The following is a 21959-nucleotide window of genomic DNA, read 5'->3' on the forward strand; positions in this document are numbered from 1 at the left end:
GCGATATGTTGCGATACTGCAAGTATTGCGATTCGATTCTGCGATATATTGCGATTCATGTCCCCCATATTATTCAAAGGCATTATGTTAAAATTAGGAAAATAAGACTGCTCAACTCACTTGTCACAACATTGTCTTCTACACATTAACTGAAGTCCAAAAACTAAGAAAGGGTAGTGCAAAAACTTTGTCTTTGAACATTCAGGACACAGGACCTTTGTAATTATTTTTCTGAATAGGAGACCTCTCACAGGACAATGAGCTCCCAGCACATAACTTACAATTATTTAAATACAATACAGTAACATAAAGCAGACATAATAGAGTAACATAAACCTGAGAATAATCATATAAATAAGAGTAACCTAGAGCTTCAATCAAATTGAGAAAAATAAACAAATGTGTACTACTAGAGTCCAGTCCAGTTGGCTGCAAGGTCATGACACAAAATGTTAAATTCATTTGGGAATATTGGCATTTTTGTTTAGAAAAAGGAGTTGGTCAACATGCTCAGATGTTAAAGTGCTCCTCTGGGCTGTTACTATATCTCCTGCAGAGAACATCCTTTCCGCATACACACTAGGTATCTTTTAAACTCTGAAACTCTCCTCTTCATGCTTTGCCAGCCAGGGGCTGTTACATATATAATTGTAAAAAAAAAAAATTGCAATACTTTCTGCTACAGTATCGATAGTATCGCGAGCGCAAAATATCGCGATACTGAACAGAATCGATTTTTTCCCCCACCACTAACATGTATGGCACCTCTTTTTCATCTTAATATTGTTGCATTCTTCCAGTTTTTGCTAGAAACATCATCGAAGCGTCCACTCGCTCACTGTGAATTTGTGCAGACAGCTTCCATACATTTTACTAGGGGCCTGTCAGGAAAATGTAAGAAAAATGTCTGTGCCCAGCTTGGGTGTTGTCTATTATTGAAATTAGAGCTGGATTCATAATTGAAGTAAAGCTGTTTTGGGAGGTAGAACTATTCTTGCTTTATGAAGAGAAACGGCCCCATAGAAACGTGGTTGTCACATAAGTTCCCATTTGATTAAAACCTCAAACAAACAAGAACAATATTTATATACTATTCGACACATATGGCCTGCCAATGTGCTCACTCCTCAACTTATCCGAACAAATGGCCCATAAAAAATGCAGAGGCAGCCTCGGAAGTGAGTCCATCATTTACAAGACACAATAAATCCTCAAAGCCCAGTTTAAAAAGGCAGCGTCTCAGTCTGGCAGTCCTGCAGATTAGGACAGACCGGGCCTCTTCATGAGCTACTGACCTAATCTTCTTTTGCATCTCAGCCGTGGAGATATGAGAGTCCTCTAATCCGCTCATTGGGTGAACAGCTGCGAGGAGACATTTAACTGTCTGCCACTGTAGCCGCGGTCGCTCTGGCCTTCAAAACCCAATTTAGTCCACAGCTATATGGATTGACATACATTTTAATTAGGATAAGGACTGCTCTGCAATCCCTTATCTTTTCCATTTGCTGCTGCATTCAAGGTTTTTTTTTGAAATGGATGAGTGCCTCTCTGCGTGTGACACTTTTTTTTCCCACAGCCCTTTTGGAAAAGTTCACTGCAATTCCAGGGCGAGTTGACGTGTTAACAATTCCAGGCAGGTAGGACAACCGGCAGGCAGGAGACCCAATTAAAAAGCAGGCTGGTGGCAGAGGCACCACATGAGAGGAAAAACATGACCTGGGAGGTGCACTGCTTTACAGGGCTGTGGCCGCCTATTGTGGATGAACAATCCACCGACTCCAAGCCCCGTTTTGCCATGCTGACTCCATAGTGAAAGTCTGCCTGCCCCCCTTTGCTTGTCAGGTCTATTGTTGGGAGCCACTCCCAGTTCACCTAATACACATTAAACACTCTGCATTGTTTGCAGGGTCTGGTGGCAAAGGCAGGCACACAACAGTGCAAGCATTAACACTGACTTTTTGCCTTTAGAATCCAATCCTGTGAAGACAGACAGACGACTGGAAATGCACCATGGTTCCATCTCATTTGAATAGCAAATAGTGACTTTGCATCTAAAGAAACAGGGTAAAAGAGCAGCTCCACAATGAGTCAGCAGAGCACCCGCTGGGCACCACTGATAGTCTGCAGAATTTTTGCTTCAGCTGTGTAATGCATGTTTAAACATTCATATTCAACAAATCCCTGTATAGACAGAAGTCTTATATTTCTTTAGGATAATATATATTTGCCATTGCAGGACTGCTTGGCCCCTCTTTTCCAGCATAAAACATGAATACGATCTTTCTGGTTCGAATCTGACCTAACACACTTTCTATTTGTTGAAATCCCACCTGAAATCAGCCATGTTTCTGTGTCAACTTTTTTAACCTGCAAAATGCACAGGCAGTATCTGATTAGATTAATAATCTAATGTAAGTATAACAGAGATAAACAGATGGCACAAAATGTAGGTTACAGCATTTACTCTATTTACAGTGTGAAGGAGTAAAGTGAAAAATCCTCTTCAGGCTGATTTCTCTTCATAAGTCGCTGTAGTAACAATTTGAAGTATTTCTGGCCAACGATTTCTCATGATGTGTCCTATCAGGGACAGTTATATGGAGGTGACCAATTTTCAGTTATGGCAAATCATGCACGAGGAGTCAATTGTTTCAGATAACAAGACAAACGTAATGAAAAAAAAATCTAAATGTCACACAGACAGTCAGTGTGAATATTCTGTCCATCAAAACGCCTCCCTTCCTCCATTTACCCGATGTGGGCTGCTGATTTACAGCCTGACCGAGGCAACCTATGTCATCTCATCCCTGTGACTGGGTTGCAGCTGAGGTGTTGACACGCTGGCTATCCGCTGGGGTTGAGGGAAAAGGGTGGGGTGGTGAAATAGAGATAGGGGTGACAGAAATGAAGAGATGGATAGATTTGAGTGGCAGAAAATATGAGAGATAAAGAGGGAACACTGTTGGTGGATGGGACAGGGTTGAGTAGGATATTTGTTTTGGGGGGGGGGGGGTGCTTCTGTTTCCTGCTGGGTCAGCAGACTGGGACTGATTCCAAAACAGCTTATTTTTCAGCAGGAATACCATGACCGCACCAGAGACAGGGACAGGAGGGAGGGAGGAGACGAGGGATACAAATTCAATGCAATGGACGCTTAAGTACGGTACCAATTGTCCAAATGCATCCTAAATACAATTTCTAGAGAGCTGTGCTCCGTGCTGACGCCACAAATAGCTTATAAGTGTAATTCTTAAAATGAGAAACTATTAATTTAACATGTTTGGCAAGACCAAAATTGTGAATTCAGAATTCAGAATAATAATTCAAGCAAGGCAACAAGCCATATCTTTTGTTACACCTTATACTTATGTGTCACTTGACTGTTTTGGACCAATCACAAACAAGTGATCATTGCTGCAGGAAAAGTTAGGCTAGTCTAATTAGCTTGTGGTGGATAATAGTCTTCAGAGACCCCCCCTCCTCCCAGCACATTCAAGTCAGCAGAGTGGAAACCCTGAGGATTTTGAGAATCTTTACACCCTTACCACTTACGCATTAACACTAGACCATAAGAGCAGCATGCCAAGTAGCACCTCTTCTCACCACTCTCATTAAGTAACAGAAAAACAAGCGTATGTGTGTGCTTTATTTGAACACAGCCTATCTTAATAAAGCATTGGGGGGGGGGGGGGTAGAGGAAAGTTGCGGAATGCGTGGCAGTCCAAACAGAACAGGAATGCCAGGTTGCATGTGAGCGCTCACCTGTTCCCGCAGCTGCTTGAAAGTAAAAGGCTTGGCAGCACAGATAACAAAAAGCCAATCAAGGAACAAGCTTCACTTAGCATCAGAGGGAAAGAGATGAAAAACTAAAATCCCATTTGCCACTTGTAACTGGCATTTATATCAGCCATTCTCTCCAAGCAGCGCATGTTGCCAATTTTTTTAAACGGCACAGATTTTCTGCAAGAGCATTTACCAAAGACCAGGCAGCAACAAATTTCCCACCTGTCGTTTGCCTGTCCGCCTTACAAAACACAGAGAGTCTAGTAGCTAATTGAGAGGGTGTCTGACTTAAGGCCGGCGCATGCTTCTGCGTCGTCAGGGGCCCGCAGGCACGCAGCTGTAACGCAGGACTCGTTGTCATTCATGGTTCTCCAACCGTTGCGCGTGTTGCCATGCAATTCCCCGCCAGAACACTAGGCGCAGTAATGTTTTTTGTCGAAGTCGTGTGTTGCACGAAGAAGAGCGATTTATTTACATCGCCACGGCGGCTCCGCAGAGCCTTTTTCTGGCGGAAAAATCCGCCGGTTAGTGACGGGTTATACTAGTGGACATAGTGTCGGATCTCTTCTGCCAAGTGCTCTTCTATCTGGTCCATATTCGTTCTTCTAAATCTTCCGTGGTTTCCGGGCATGAACCGGAAATGCGACTCCGGAAATGATGTAGTCAGCAGACCAATCACAGCCCTCGCGGCCGGGTGACGCTTGCGGGGCTTTGCCGTCTAGTTAGAAAAATTGGCCGACGCACGTAAGGACGTAGGAAGGGCCGTGAGGGGCCCGGAAGGGCTCCTGCGTCTCCGTTCCCGTGAAAACGCAGAAGCATGCGCCGGCCTTTACACTATAAGGTGGGAGGGTGGTAATTTCCCTAGGGGTGTTCTCTGCACAGGGGAGATAAGTAACCCAACTGAGGACAAGGCTGGCATTCTACCCTGAGACCAAAAGACAAAACGCCCGAGTCCATCTGAAGCGAGGAATCTGACAATGCAGCATTTGTGTCTTTGCCAACTAGAGAACAAGCTCCCCATAGACATGCTGGTATGAAACATGTTGCACACCAACTTTGAAACTCAAAGGATTAATGTAAACAATCTGATTTTAAATTGGCCAAGCAGAAGTTACTGACTTACATGTTCAAATTAGGATCAGAAGTAATTACGCAACCGTTTGCAGAAATCTGTCTCCGAAAATTAGAGTACAGCACTTATGAATCATCAAATCCTGCTGTCGTCTTTAAACCTTGACAAAGAAAAACACCAGCAAGTGGAAGGTTAGGTTGTTCAACAGCATGCAGTTCATGTAGAGTGCATTCAATGAACAATCTAATGGTGAATGTAGAAACCTGCGCATTGCAACTCTTGACTTAACCAAACCTCCACCACTGGCTTCCACTACCCAAACGATAATGATACTACCAATGAAGACGAGGCTTATAAATGTGTAAATATAATGCGACATATGGTTGGACAGATTTGGGCCATGGAGAAAAGAGCTATTTCAAACTATGCTGTCTTAACCAGCTTCACATCGGAGACCCAGGGACTTAAAAATGAATACAACTTAAAGATATAGATACTTGATGCAAGATAAAGAATTACTCAAATACCACCTTTAACAAGTGAACAGTTATTTATAGGAAGCAACTGCAAATAACAACAACAACCCTCAACACAATGCTACTATGTGACAAGGTTATAATGTCATCGTAGGTAAGGTCAGCAGATACGTAATACTAAAATGTTCCTTTGATTGGGCCTTGTTTGGATGTGAGCAGACAGCAGACAGCCAGGACACGCCTACCAAAACTGTGAGTGGAGCTAACAGAAGAGCCATCTGCAGCAGGTGGATGGCCGCTCTCCAACAATCCTCCACTCCTCATAACTCTACTGACAACGTCCACCGCACAAAGTCATTGGAAGGCAGCTAATGTGACCACTGTATCCTTGTGGCGAGCTGCATTAGCCAGCCCTGCCCATAGCACTGCACACGAATAAAGGGCTATTTTCATCCACTTGATTAACACTAAGCTTTCCACATGTAATGCAAGCCAGCTGCTCTGCTCATAGCGTTGCCATAAAAAAAACGGAGCAGTGTATACAGCTCTACATAGCAGAGAATACTCTGTTTGAGTGGTCTTCAGTCTTCTTCTTGCTGTCCCCATTTCTACTCAGAGAGGCCTGGCAGCACTCCCATGAACTCTTAACTAATAAACAAAGAATGGTTTCCCTTATATAGCTCTATTCAAGATCTGCAGCCTTCTGGCCTGCAGAGAGGTGGGGGTGCAAGCATGTTGGTTCCAGACAGAAAGGTTTGGGCCAAGGGCAAGGAGCTCCGACAGTAGGATTGTGTAATAGTCATACATTAATGGCCACTTACAGTGCTATATCTGGTTCCATCCAACTGCAGAATTTTGCAGTGTCAGGTAGGATGTGTTTGAAAGGGCAACAAAGTGAGACACATCCAACACAACACTATCTGAAAATAGAAAAAGCGTCACACAGGAAATGGACTCAAGACATTTGTTGTCATGGGTCAGCAGATTTGAACACAGCTGAAGCCATCCAAAGTGCTGTACAGAGAACATAAAACCGTAGAGCAAAAACACAAAAAGAGATATATAAACAAAAGTTAGGAATTAGGGACAAATACAGAACTAAAGGAATTAAACGACCAGTGAATAAGAAGTTGTCTTTACCCTAAACAATATTTGTTCTGGATAATTACAATTGTCAAACAGTATCGCAGGAGATTTTTGAGACGACCGAGGCTGCTCCCCAAATTCTCAGGGTTATTATCAATCATGACTTAATCAAACAGACTGCCTAGTGAAACATGGAGTTGGAAGACGATAAAATAGGTGTAATATTTAAAGCCTGACTTTAAATAGAATATTCATTTTGGGATTAAGTGTTACAGTATTAATTGTGAAATAAAGCTTTAGTTTCTTAATATTACTAAATGGATGAGAGCTCAACAGGCTGGACATGTGGCCGTGGCAGCAGTCAGAAGTATCACAGTTCCGTCATCCTGTATCATGATACAAGATCGTGGATATCTCCGTCTCAGAGTCGTTACACCTCCAGCCAAATACTCAACCCACATTTCATAACGGGAGAACAAAATACTGCCAGATCTTTCCGGAAAGTCATCCTTCAAGACAACATGATGTAATGTAGCTTCTACCCTTCATGAAATTTGTTTAACAGCCTCACACACCACACTGGGAAAAACTGCAGCTCCTCTACCAGCAGGGTGGCTTTACACCGGGGGGTTGCTCCCCAAGTTAGCTGGCGAACATTTGTAGCAAGAATTTATCCTTATGGGAAAACCAAGAATAGCTGTCCCGGGTTGCAGGATGGCCGAGGGGGGGCGAAGGGGTGGGATACATTTCTCCTCGGAGTGTTCCTCACTCAGCCCTGCTCGACGAAGCTCCGAGCTGCTCCCAACTCACTTCCTGGGGAATTCCAACGCGGGATTATTTTCACAAACCAAAGCGTCACAGGGACAAAAATACTTTGACGAGTGATACAAATGTGGAAATTTGTCAACAAACAACAAACATGTTTAAGTGATGAGGACACCATCTGCTCATGACTTCAGGAATAGATATAGTTATAGGATGTCTAAAGGATCTTCAAAGTGACAGAGGCAACTCAGATGCTCTCATCTTTAAAAAGACAAGGGAAGGGGAAAAGTTGTCATGGGCTGAACCAGTGAATCCGTGTGCACTCATTAGTTTCAGATTCAATTGACCCTTCTCCAACAAATCCCATGCCTGTTTTTTTCCTTCTGTCACATTGTGATCAATATGACATATTACACATTTAGATCTTAGCAAAATAAGCGTAATGTTTTCTTTTGTAGTAATTGAGAGCAACAGTTGTATGCATGTAAACAAACTTTGGATAGCATTCCACAAATAACTACACAGATTAGGAATTGGCATTTAACAGTTAATTGAATGAGTCCAAAATAAATGTTTTTCCATGCGACTACTTGTAGAGGAGAGAGTGTTGCGTGTTTCACTTTCTGTCTACAGACCCTCTAATTCTGTCTGGTGAAGCAAAGCAGCGATCTGTATTTAATAGGCATGCTCCTTTAACCTTTAGGCATTTACTGCATTTCCTGGTTTCTTTGGCAAGATCAAACCACCCCCCCCCCCCCCCCAAGAAGAAGGAAGAGGGGGTAAGATAGAACATTTATTTTACTGCCCAAAGACATATAAACTAAGTGTTCTGAGAGAAACGCAAAAATTACAGGGTGTCATGTAGTAACACGGTTCAACAGGGTCTACACTCTGTACAGTGTGCTTATGAATTGGGAGCAGCAGACGCCCGATTAGGTTACATTTCTGCCCTGGTGACTTAAGAGACATGAGTCTCGAGGTGGTGGCCAGGGATTTCTGCCAGAGATGCAGTCCAGTAATAGCTGAAGACCTCTGCTGTAACCTGAACCGTCTTTCGGAGCAGATACTCTTTCAGCCTGGGGCCTAAGATGATGGTACGCTTTGGCCAAATCCCCTTGAATTTACAGTGGCTTTAGCCTAACAACTAGTGATCAGTATATATATAGTATGATTTATCTATTTAAATATATAACAGTACGTTTTTACAGTGGCGCCACGACAAAAAAACTCTTTTATTATGGCAAAACCTACGAGTATGACATTAAACTCAGAGTAAAGTCAGTGACGATGAACTGGATATAAGTACTTAAATTACCAGACTTAAAATGGTTATGGCAGTAATATAATCATAAACAGGTATTTTAACTACTGTTTGATTATTTATAGCCAAAAAGCTGTAACATATCCTATGACGAGCAGGAGGCCAATAAAGAAGCCACTTAACATTCACAAATAGCTGGTTTTTCATTACCAAGTGACAGACTTTAACAGGAGCCCTCCACTTGATTTCACCACAGGGAACATTAAAATGTAATGTCTTATTTAACTCTAAATTATGATCATGAGTTAATGATCTTATGAGTACTGTTACACACTGCAATCTCAATCCCAGGGTCCCGTTTAAGCATGTCTGTATTAATAATCAAATCAAATGATCAATTATATTAAAAACGCCTAATAAGAAGTAGGTAGAATGAGTTTCCATCCCCTGTAACTATGGCAACCATACCGGATACTGCTGCTGCTCCAGACTGATCAGCATGACCGAAATAATTTTGGTGATTTTTAAACCTGACTGAGGTCCACTGACTTACATCACAGCACATGCGGAGGCTGCTGCGGGGAAACACTTGCTCAGACAGGCTGCTCTTCCAGATTCAGACCTCATGTTTAATTATAGACTGAAAAAAAGTTAAAATCACAGCAATCCAGACATAGTATTTCAAATCAATCAATCAGCAACAGCTACTGGTGTAGACTTAGTTCTACATGTTACTTAAGGGCCACCAGTGATTTGGCTTTTATTAAATGCTGTGTACGTTGCATGGTGGACTGAGTGGGATGCAGGCAAACCAGAGCTCAGTGGGAGGTGGGAAAACGCAGAAAGTAAAAGGGAGTTGCACAGAAGTGTCCGCTGCATCCGCCCAGTAATGACTAAGCATCCAAAACTCACACATTGTTGTAGCTAATTGTAGCTGTTGCCACTTCAGTTGTCACCTCAAAGTGCATTATTGGTAATGTAGTAATTTTAATGCAAAACAAAACATCTGGCCTCTGAATTATTTTTTTCTACTTACATCAAAAATCAAATCATATCTTGAAATGTACAGCCTTATTTGAACTCAATATATCTGACATAACTGTGTTACATGTATTATTAACTTATTTACAACTCCTACAACAAACAAATCGTCACAACACACGTCCAATATCACCACTTCAACTTTGTTCACCTCCTTCAATGCAGATTGACCAGAGGGACAGAATATTTTTCTAAACTTGAACATCAATATCTTAATTTTCCAACAGACTGTGCTGCCCAGGCTTCATTTTAAATTTGAGCTTAATAAAACTGTGACACTTGACTATTGTGTGAGCCGACTCCATGTTGCTCACTACAGAGAGACCCTTTTAAAATGAGATTGTGGCAAGATCAAAGAACAGTGTAAAGTGATTCAATGTGTTTTCTGTCTGATAGCGTCTGAAACCAAGCAAGCACTGACTGCACACACACACACACACACATACGCGCACACACACACACACACACACACACACACATAAGAAGGACTCCCGTACAGTGGCCCTCTGTTTCTCACAGGAAGACCTGCTAGGAATTTTGTGATTTAACTCTTATGTTTAAAAGGTACACATGACTTGGCTTAGTCACAACAAAGTGTGAAATTCTGTGATATTGTTAACTTGAACTAGGCCAGACATTCCTCCACCTCCATTCATGCCATACTCAAACTGGGGATTTCTCTGAGACGTTTTGGATAATGCAAGTACAAAAGTCAACAATATCATTAAATAAGTCTAGTTGTTGAAGAATTCTTACATATCACATTTAGAATTAAAAGCAATGCTGAATAACATCTTATGGCATACATAAGCTTAATTTATGTGAAGACATGTTTGCTTATTCAGAGGACCCATCGTGTCAACATAAGGTTGGAGTCAGACATCACAGAGGAAAACCGAAGAGTCCCCTAAAAAGTCCCACAATCTACAAATAACGGCAACCATAGATGAATCTGTTCACGCTTTCATCATTAAAGTGTTATCTTAGTTTCCATCAGGTCCAATGTGACATGATTCACAAAGTGTTGATGCTTTAATGAGGTCATGAGTCTGCTGAGACCTTCCCTGAAAAGTGATCTTGCAAGTGAAGCTGTTGTCCACAGTCACATAGGACAATATCACTCCAATAAACAAAAACAACAGCAAGTGTTTTACCAGTTTTGGCAACAAAACACTCACGCCTATAGTTATCAACACGGCAACAACTTCCAAACTCTTGTTTCAGACTCTGAGATCCATAAAAAAAAAAGGAATGACCAACTGGGAGCTACACTGAGAAACATGAAGAGAAGACCAGGATCCTTCACCGAGCTGTTACTGTATCAACAACAGGTTATTCTTATTTCAGAGCAACTGTGGAACAAGTGTGAAGGGATTCTGACAGAAAGATGTTCTGCTAATAATCTGTCTTTCGCATACAGTAACGTGTGAGTCACTTTATGTGATAGACACACTGTATCTAGAGCAATAACTGCCACCGAGCTGGGCCTGACAAGGAACCATTAGCTCTCCTCCATCCGTCCAGTGCATTAACATTGTACCTCTGGTGATTAAAGTGTCATTATGGGCTGCTCATTACTTCCTCTCTGTGCTCACAAGTGACAGCAGAGGCCTATTTCCATGCCGTGAAAGAGACAGATCAATAAATCAGTGATGAATCTACCACCGGAAGAGATCAGCCTTGAAGGTCTGTGGCCATCGAGGGTTAGTCCCCTCAGGCCTTTCAGAGCAACATCACTATCACAGTATCGGTTAATTATTCTCTCTGGGATGTGTGTATAAATAATGTGGTCTCAACCTGTGTGGAATCCATCCCTCCTCTTTGCAGAGCTAAATAACATGAGCAGCTGCAAAATAGAGAGAGAATGTGTTGATCACTCTGCTTTGAGAAGATTAGTCACAAACTGCTAATGAAAGTATCATCATACTGAAGGTCATGTGCAGTCGCTGATATGATGACGAGAAAAAAAGGCATTTGATTGCCAGTTTTATGTCAGGGAAACACCAGATAAGAGTTTGGGGAGTTTAACAAATGTCGTGCCGCCGCCGGTGGCAGGGCTGCATACCAAGCAGCAGGAGCGGTGAGCAGATAGCAACACTTTAACTATGTGGCCTGAGAAAAGGACATTTTCACAGAGATGAACTACAAGCGTCCCTGATCTGCACAGGAGAACAAGAGGCAGCTTCATTAGACGAAGAAGAGCTGCCATTTTGAAAGGACAGATCTCAACAAAGGGCAACTTAAAGAAAGGATGACATTCTCCTCGCTGCTGCAATTTTCTCCACACCTTTACCAACTATAGATTTTTTTTGTGGGGGGGATAAAAAGAAATATTTAATAACTGCCGAGCGCCCCGGCAAGAAATGCCACTGTCTGCCACATGGATCTTAATATACAGGAGTGATGTGAGACACGCCACATGTGTATGTGAATGGAATGGAATGGATTTGTATTTATATAGCGCTTTTCTACTCTGATGATGACCACTCAAAGAGCTTTACAGTACAGTTTCACATTCACCCATTCACACACACATTCATACAGTGCATCTACTTGCAGCACTTTGTTATTCTATGGGGTGGGTGAAGGTAAAACTGTGATGTAAAGTTGAGTGGTCATCTAGACTAGACAAGCTCTATATAAATAGAGACCGTTGAACTTTTGCTCATTAAACTGCCAAAGAAACTTCCTTGCATATCAAACATTTCTTGCAGCCACCTCTGGCGTCACCGGTGTCCCCATCTCATATGACCTGTCCCGTCTGCCTCCCAACCAGATCACAAGCCACACACACACACACACACACACACACACACACACACACACACACACACACACACACACACACACACACACACACACACACACACACACACACACACACACACACACACACACACACACACACCTCTGTCAAAAACACAACTGACTCCCATTCACCGTGGACGGCCTCAAAACAAAACCTCACCCCTAACCTCGACCAGAACCTCGGAAATGACATTTGGCCTCATTAGGATCAGGTCTACTGGTCCTGACTAATTCAAACCTAACTCGAACCAATATGAACCTACTAATTCACTTACCTGTTTTTTTTCTTTCCACATTCTAACCCCCTATCCTGTCCCCTAACCTATAGGGGCTTTTCACATAACAGAGGGGCACAGATACATAAATCTGTGCCCATCAACACATGCGTCTGTTTGAATGTATCCACCTCGAACTTAACCCCAGTAGCCCATAACAATGTGAGGACGGGCCAAAATGTTCTCACTCTATAAAAGGTATGTGCTGAAAATGGTCCTCGAAAAGATATAAGTACAAGTACACGCACACAGGCTCACTGTCATTCACTGGCACACACACACACACACACACACTGTATTTATCCCTGTGCACAAACTTGGCAAATGATTAATCAAGTGATGTGAGGACACGGTTGATGAACAATAATAAACAGAGGAGACATGTGATCGGTAGACACTGTGCAGAGCCCCCCCCCCCCCCCCCCCCGGTCTGTGTGTGAAGGGGTGTGGCAGCAGCTTGTGTTGGATCCAGGCAGCAGCCATCCATCCTCAGCTCATCCAATGTGCTTCACACACAGCAGCCCGGTGCCGCAGTGGAGCCGGGCATTATGGTCTGGATCATGTTCCACTGTCTGGTGATCGGCACGGTGGCAGAACGGGGACCACATGCACGACACCCTGGGAATAAACGCCCACGGCTGCAAACATAGGTCCCCCCCACACACACACACACAAGCTAGGTAATGACTGTGTGGTGGAGCAGCAGCAATGTGCGAATCCACATCACTACACGTGTGTCTGCGCGTAAAATCAGCCAGAAAAAAAAGAAAAAGTTGGAAACAATCGCCTGTGGCAGCTGGATGGTGAGTGAACATGGCGGAGTGGGATCTCCTCTCCGGCCGGTGCAGGGTGACCAGGGTTAGCCGCCCCCCCCCCGCACTGCATGTGTGAACCCTGTCTGCACACCCACCCACCCGAGCCTGTACGCGCTCCATGCTGCGAGCCTGCCGGTTCAAAGTGAGAAAATGAGAGAAAGAGAGAGAAGGAGCCTCTTTACGCACCGGGTGAGCTCCAGCTGCTGCAGCCCCGGTGCTCCGTGGAGTCCAGCCCGAGCCGAGCCGCTGCCCCCGGGGGGAGTCCACACGATCACAGGCTCCACAAGTCCGGTGGATCGAAACGAGCGGAGCACAACTTAAGGCAGCGATTCATTCAAAGAGAAGGAGAAGAGCGGAGGAGCGAAGACGCAGAGAGAGAGAGAGAAAGAGAGAGAGAGAGAGAGAGAGAGGCTCCCATCCAGCAGCACTCAGGGGTCTCTCTCTCCCTATCTCTGTCTCTCCTACACACAGACACCCCGTGCAGTTTCATTCTAAAGCGAGAGGAAGGTCAGACACACAGATCTGTGTGTGTGTGTGTGTGTGTGTGTGTGTGTGCAGCACAATAAACAGATTAGCGGGCTGTGCACCTACCTTCAGATCAGGTCCTGTGCTGGAGCATTTCACGCAGGTCCGCCCGGAGAAGATGCACATGAGCCGACACACAGAGCCGCTGCTCGGCAGGAAATATCCTCCTCCGCGACCAGGCAAATATCCGAGGGGCCGGACAGTGTGTGTGTGTGTGTGTGAGTGTGTGAGTGTGTGTGAGTGAGTGTGTGAATGAGGAGGGGGGAATAATCCTACGGTGGGAAAGAGGAAATGCGTCATTATTAATGGACCACATGCTTTGTAGTCCATTTACTCGTCTCCATGTCAACAGGGACTACAAATAATGGATGGATTAGAATTTGTTATACTTCAAACAAATCACCTAACATGAGACATTCTCAGCATATTTCATTTTGTTAATTGGCAAGAGAGGACACCCCTGTTAAATGTAGATGATCAGTAAAGGTTACATAGCAATATAATACAATAATTAGGTCCAACACTCCCCTTACGAAACAAAATTTGAATCCACTAGATTGGAATATTTATTGATTTGCACCAAATTGCAAACACTAATAAATATCAGTCCCCTAAACATGCCTGTTTTTTTTTATCAAGATTTCACCATGAATTGTTCAAAAATAAATAAATAAAGTCCTTAATCTGTACAAACATTTTATGGATTATTTCACGACCCATACAGCACGACTAAATGTTGTGGTAATCTGACCTGTAGTTTTTGTGTTATCCTGCTGAATTACAGACAGACAGACACTCATAGACAAAAGCATAAGCAAAAAAAGAGAGAGAGAGAAAGAGAGAGAGAGTGAATGAAGTAGAGAATAAGAGAGAATGAAAGGGATCCAAACACCTGCCAATACATTTGAGATGAAATTTAGAAAAACTCCTTCCTGCCAGTGCACAAAAGCATCATAAATGAGGATTCCAGTGAAATCTTAAAATTACATCCTGTCTTTCTCCAACATTGAGAAATCCACAATCTATGTAAATATTGTTTGATTCAATAGTTTACCTGTTGAACACAAGGTTGTTCCTCCACTACTGAAAAGTCCCTACTGCAGTGACTGGTTATCTGCACTGGAAGGTTTGCATTTCAACATCACATGTTTGTAATTTGAACATTGGACCACGAGTGGGTTTCCAAACTGTGACCTGACAACCCAGTCAAAATGTCTCTTGTGCATAAATGCTTAAATTTAAGGAGAGCACTGAGAAACCAACCCTTTGTCTCAGCAGATACATTTGAAAAGAGTGTTGTGTCAAACTCCTCTTTCTGCACAGTGAAAATCGTACAACTGAGCAAAGTAACAGTATAAGAATTGTTTCATATGCAGAATACCTAATGTAGCTGCATGAAGCTGTAAGGAAATCTTGAATCATTTATCAATGTGCAATATTGGTTATCAATAATAACCTCTCATGTGAAAACTGTGAATTTTCTATCATTACATCTGTTTAACTTTTGTCTGTAAGCACCAACTTCCACTTATGTATCCTCAAGGGGAGTTATAGTTAATAAATACGTTAATATTTAAATCTGCCTACAACTGTGAATTATGTGTTATATGCTGCCTATGGGTGCTTAATACAGTAAAGACTTACTATGTTTTACTATATCTCAAGCTGCCCCAGAGCCACAGAAACATAAAACCAGTTCCACAGACTGAGGATGATTTGTGTTGAGTAAAACTGGATGTCATGTGTGAATTGGAGGAGTGGCCCTTTCAGACTAAGATCTGTGGCAACATCAACTTCAGAGGCTTTTAGGAAATTAGACATTTGATATCGTATTTAATTATTTAGATTTTTTCCTGGGTTCAGTTGGGTTGAAGCAGGACCAAAATATAAGTTGAGGCATTGGAGACAGTTGCTCCATATGCTAAAAGTGGACACTGGGTCCTTGTTGTCAGGGTACAGTTGGGTGAAATGTGAACCCGGGGGCGGGGGGCACAGCCTGAGAGTTTCTGACCCCAGCAGGAGCAGCACAATCACAGCTGAATTCCAGACATGCTGGAAGCCCCCTTGTTACCGTCAGAGCTGTTAACACTGTCCCTGCGTCTGCAGCCCACTCAGGTCTGTCTGCTTTCCATAATCTCAAACTTCCACGAGCACTTTCAGCATAAATCATCAGGCGTGTTACATGGCAGCATGACAAACAGCCTTGTCAAAATAAGAGCATGCACTGTTTCCGGGCAGAAACGTCTGCTCGGGAGATTTTTTGTCATCTGTCCATAACTCACAGAGACGCTGACAAGTTAGCAAAGAGAGAGACACGTTTCCACAACAGCCGAGTCACAGCAAATATTTTGTTCCTTTGAAATAAGATCCCCAAGATCTCCTTCACTGATGGCAGATTGTCATGTTGACACGTTTGCTGTTTCCTTTCAACAAGCACCCACAGGCACGGAAGGAGGGGAAAGTCTTTTCATGTGCAGCAGACCCACCACATCTAGGCCTGTCACGATAACACATTTTTCTGTGCGATTAATTGCCCCACAAATTATTGCGATAAGCGATAATATTGCCGTTTTGACATCATTTTCAACTTATATAATGATAATGGCATAATAATGCAAGTACACCCTTTCGAAGATCAATAAACTTTTATTTTTAAAGAACACTGGAACTGGACATCTGGAAGACATTTAAGAAAGACTTTTTTATTGCCAAATATATGAACTGTTTAAAGTAGATTATAAATATAAATAAATACAAAAACTTTTTAACTTAAAACTATGAATAATATATGAACTGTTAACAAAAGTTTACACTATACTTAAATAAATAAAAATAAATACAAAACAGACACACTCTGACTCGTGACTCTGACTCGTGACTGGTGCCTGAGCCAATTGAGACCCCGTGTCTCCGCGGCTGGGGCTGTCGCAGCCAGGCTTCCGCCCGCCTTCGCCCCCCCGAACGCTTTTGTGAAACCTTTCTTGCCGTGGTCTCCGTTCCTCCCGCCCCGAGCCTTTCCAAGCCGACCCGGAGCCGTCGCGGCGCACCACGGAGGAAATGCGCCCGGCGGGGGGGGGGGGGCAGCGCTTGGGAGAGGGCTCGCGAGGAGATCCTTCATAGCGACGGAAAACTTTAATCCCTGAATTTATTGCAGCCGGCAAAAAATTATCGCTCATTTTAATTTATCGCGCAATTAATTGATTTATTGCATATCGCGACAGGCCTAACCACATCAACAGCAGAGATGACAAGTGTTGCCTTGTGTTCAGTGCGTTGAGTGGACATGATGATTACAGCTGAAGGTACATTAAGCATTCTGTAGTGGGAACAAAAAGATCTTCTAAAACTTTCAGAAACCAGCAGGTAACTATTGGACATCTATTAGTGACCATGTGCTGAGATAATTGTACTAAATGTCAAGCAAACAACTATCAACTGTACAGCTGAAATCAGAACAATGCTACCACCTTGTGGCCAAACACATGTATAAGGCACATCACTGAAATAAATAACACTGAGGTAAAAGATATTCAAATTGATTTCCAGTTTCTCAAATACATTTTCCACAGATGAGTTTAACGTAGGACACACAAGTTACAGACAAGTTGTAGCAGGCTGTTCCAGGAAACTTACTCAGTGTGTTTTTATATATTGTTATACAGAATGTATCACAGTATTTTACCTGTTAGAGACAGTGACTGTAGCTGATTTATTAATTAACCCCTGTCCAGTTTGTTTGTTGCTTTGTCAAACTATTAAACAGATTTCCAAGAGACTTGCTTTGAGGATGTGGGACCAGAGAGAAAACATTACATTTCGGTTTTTTCCACTTTCATTTACCAACTAACTTTACACCAACCAGGTGTTTGCATCCAAAAGAAAAAATAATATCAACAACACACCTTTAAAAAACAGAACTATGCTCCCTTAAATAAAATCATGTTTTCTATGAAGAATTTGGCTGATACATTCTAATAATATCAAACATGAAATCTTTAGTCTCAAAGCTGATGTATTAATAGATTAATTGGTGGGGGAAAACAAAACAAAATGAGAAGAAAATGCATTAGATTTTACTTTGAATTGAAAACATTGTAACACACATACTGCATTAGATGGTGAAAAAATACAAGTCTAAGCAAGTAACTGCTCAGCAAAATCATTTGTACAAACAGTTATTTACATTAGACACTTCAAAGGTTTTGAACGTCACTGCTTTGGGCAAATAGTGCTGGTTTACTTTTTCCGCAGAAAATCGTACCATGTTCATACATTAGTTTGTACAAAACAGGCTTGACCCCTCACAGTGATAAATTTCACAAGCAGCTTTTCCATTCTTGCTCCTTCTTACAGAATGTCTTCTACTCCTCTAACTCCACTACTTCGGATTTTGGTTCATTGATTTCAGAATTCATCCCCGGTAAAGTAGTTCTCCTGCGAGCGGCAGTCTCGATCTTCTGCACCAGCTCCACATCCCACGGATGAGTCACCAGGCTGAGCACCTCCCCATCCTCCACCCCACCTGCTCGCCCCACCCTCCCTGCCCTGTGGATGTAGTCCGTGTGGGATTCTGGGAAGTCGTAGTTGACAACCAGGCGCACGCGCGATGTGTCCAGGCCGCGAGAGGCGATGTCTGTGCAGATCAGCACATCCACCGCGCCCTTCTGGAAGGAATGGAAGATCCCTGCACGCACGGCGGCGGGCATCTCCCCTTGCAGACGTAGATGCTTCACCCCCATCTCCTCCAGCGAGTAGCCCAACCAGTTGACGGTGGCAGACTTGTTGCAGAACACCAGGACGGCACCCCCTCCTCTGTCTTGTTGGAGCAGTTTCAGGGCTTGGTGGAGCTCCAGGACCTTGTCCTCACCCTTCACCTTCAGGAAGGTCTGTTTGACGTGCGGCATGAGGAAGTGCAGCATCTTGCTCTTGATGACCACCATGCTGCCGAGGTCAGTCACCTTGCGGAGAACTTCCCCGACACCGCCGGGGAAAGTGGCCCCCACCACCAGCAGCTGGGCCTTGCGTCCGGGGCCCCGGGCCTGCTTGGGGCTGCTGGCGATGTTGGCGTAGCTCAGGATGCTCTCCAGCATCTCAGAGAAGCTGGGGTCGAACATGGTGTCGGCCTCGTCCACCACGAAGAAGCTCAGCTCACCAAAGTCCAGGCAGCGTCTCCGCAGGGCCTTGACCAGAGCGCCTGGCGTGGCCACCAGGATGTCTGGGTGATTGTTCTTGAAGACCACCTTGATGTGTCCCACCCCTCGCCCGCCGCCCAGAGTCCTGGTCAGCAAGCCGAACGGGGCGCCCAGGGTCCGGCACACCACGGCCACCTGCTCCGCCAGCTCTCTGGAGGGCACGAGAACCAGGGTGTGGATCTTGTGCAAGCTCCCGGCGTACGCCTGGGACTCCTTCTCCGCCTGCAGCCTGTGAATGGCCGGCAGGAGGTAAGACAGAGTTTTACCGCTGCCCGTCTCCGCTGCACACAGGATGTTGTGACCCGTCATGACCTTTGGGATGGTCTGCTGCTGCACGGTGGTGGGATGGGTGATGTTGACCCCGTGCAGCGCCTCCACCAGCTCCCTGCAGATGTGGAGGTTCTTAAAGGTCACCGGTTCTTTCTGTTCCGCGTCCTCCTGGCCGGTGACACAGGGAGCGATGGTCCTGGTGGTGTTGATGGTGAAGTAGTCCCCGAAGGACTTGGGATGTTTCCATCCTTTGGAGCAGAGGCGAGGCTGCTCGAACTTGCCGAGCTGGTACCCGGCGGACTGGTTCAGGTCCGGGTTCCTGCACCGGATCAGGAGCTTGCCGGCCCGGATGGTGCTGACCTGGGTCTTGCTTCGGGTCTGCTTCACGCTGTCGACGAGCTTCTGCATGGAGCGAGGAACGCGGATGACTGCGATCTCCTGTGAAGAGGCTGTCCGACAGAAGCGAGCCTGAGCCGCGGAGCAGACCACCCGGCAGCGAGCAGCGAGGAGCCGGGAGGAGGAGGAGGTCCTGCCCGGGCAGAGAGCAGCGAGGAGCCGGAAGGAGGAGGAGGTCCGGCCCGGGCAGAGAGCACCGGAGGCGACCTTCACACACTGCGCCATGCTGCTCCACCGGCTGGAGGTCCGCTTCGTCAGCGCATACAGACGAGAGCAATCGATTCACACGATGAGCTGGAGTCAGTTCAATTCACTGGGAGTCTTTCTACACGAAGAGAAAACACCGTAAACCCCTTAGCATCTCGCAACGCCTGTCACCTAAGTCGCCATGCTTTCTCGGCGAGTGTGGATGACGTCAAGTGGGCGTGTAGTGATGACGCATGAGGAAACGCAACTTGTATTTTATAAATTGTAGAATATACAAACCATATATCTATGATACAAACTACCTTCGGGCAATTTCCTTGAGGAGATCCGTGTGATGACCTCCCTGTCATCTCTCTTACATCATCATTATTTTAAATGTGCTTTATCAGGACTTCAGGATCTGAATTTAGACTCAACTTTCTAAAACCTTTTTTAACATTTTACATACAATGTTGTTTTTTTCATTCCCTTTCTGTCTCTAATCTGTTTCTTTTCTTTTTTACCTTTTTTCTAAAGTGTAACATTTCTCTTCTTATATATATGTTGCCTATGATTTAAAATGTTAATTTGTAAAGAATATTGTATAATATGATTACTACTACTACTGCTAATAATAATAATAAACATAATAATAATTATAATAATAATAATAATACAGCCCGGGGAATTCAATTTATCAACGAAGCAAAAAATATATAAAGATATATATATTTTTGCAGAAAGAATACGTTTATTATACATATTTTTGTAAACAAGATATTTAAGAAGTGTAATGTTCCTGGCAATTTGCATATAAAATAGACGGCATCACCTGTCATAAGGACAGAGATTTGACTCAGGAAAACTGTGCCTTAGAGATTACTGATGTTAAAATCCATGACAACAGCCCTCTCTGTACTCCTTTGGATTGTGTCTGGCTGAATGATGTTGGTGATGTGTATGTCACCGACTTTAGGAGAATTTCTACCAGTTTTCTATGTGACAATTGTTGTCCTTTCTTCAGCTTTGCCTTGCCTGGATTTTTATAGCTGATCCTCCAAAGCCCATACTGGATGACCCAACCCATTTTGAAATAGGCATAATGTTTTTCTCCTCTAACACTTGTGCAATATAAAATTTGAATGTCTCAAATACAGATAATGTGTATTATTTGTAGGATACAGGTGCTGCTGTGGTGGAAGTTCACACCGCTGTGTTAGCATTTTCAACGTGAAAACATACAAAAGAGAACAAAACCTTCAGGAACACATAATACATTAGTACACTGAGGATTTGTAATAAAATAGGGTGTAAAGACATTAAATAAACATTTACAGTCAATGCAGGAAAATGTCAGATAAGACCTTGTGTGGTGTTGCTACTTTTTACTTTTGTAAAGGATATTTTCATCAGACTTCTGAATATGGTTGAAAGCTCAGGAAAAAGATAGTAATTGGAGCTTGAGTTCGGCCTGGATTACCAGCACAACAATATGAAATGAAATCAGTCAGACTCCTGTATTTGATGTTATTTCTGGATATTTGTAAATGCCTTGAAATCCAGTTTCCTGTTGCAACTCACAACAAATTGAAAAGGACTGATAAAGACAGACTGCGATAAAACAATACATTTATTATTTGTAATATGAAATGACATTTAAAGGAATTTGATTTTTACACTCGAAATGACTGATGGACATAATACAACATAACTACATGAATCAATATTTAAAAGGATATCTTATCTTAATCATGATATGAAATGGAAAAGAAATGAGATACATGATAATTATATCCAACAATGCGAGGGAATAGTTTTTTCACTCTGCCTCTTAAATAAGAAAAGAGCAGCAGAGATTTTTCCTTCACCAGTGAGTGAAGGGATGGACTCAGCCGAGCCTTTTTAGACTTTTTAAACATTGGTGTCTTGGCCTTGAGGTCCACGTTCTTCTGCTCTGTACTGGTGACAGCAGGAGGAGTCACAGTATCTGGTGGGATGGTGGGTACTT

The 21959-nt window shown here is 43.5% G+C and overlaps 2 protein-coding genes across 2 annotated transcripts in view; both read right to left on the minus strand.

The window, feature by feature from the left end:
- The window catches only part of tln2a (talin 2a), a 91596-nt gene extending 76572 nt beyond the window's left edge, over window positions 1–15024 (minus strand). Inside the window, exons 1-2 of the mRNA XM_061068781.1 lie at window positions 14962–15024; window positions 13974–14179 (exon numbers count right to left, since the gene is read on the minus strand). The gene's annotated coding sequence lies outside the window, so the exon portion shown is untranslated. The remainder of the gene's footprint in view (window positions 1–13973; window positions 14180–14961) is intronic.
- Window positions 15025–17905: 2881 nt separating this feature from the next.
- Window positions 17906–20152, minus strand: ddx28 (DEAD (Asp-Glu-Ala-Asp) box polypeptide 28). Its single transcript, XM_061068481.1, has one exon. The coding sequence runs from the start codon at window positions 19988–19990 to the stop codon at window positions 18269–18271; it is 1722 nt and encodes a 573-aa protein (XP_060924464.1). The 5' UTR covers window positions 19991–20152; the 3' UTR covers window positions 17906–18268.
- Between the last annotated feature and the right edge of the window lie 1807 nt (window positions 20153–21959).

This window comes from Limanda limanda, chromosome 3 (assembly GCF_963576545.1).
Source record: "Limanda limanda chromosome 3, fLimLim1.1, whole genome shotgun sequence".
NCBI classification, from domain to species: Eukaryota; Metazoa; Chordata; class Actinopteri; order Pleuronectiformes; family Pleuronectidae; genus Limanda; species Limanda limanda.

Excerpts from the sequence above, each read along its gene's own strand:
- ddx28 (XM_061068481.1), bottom strand. The coding sequence starts at position 19,990 with ATGGCGCAGTGTGTGAAGGTCGCCTCCGGTGCTCTCTGCCCGGGCCGG.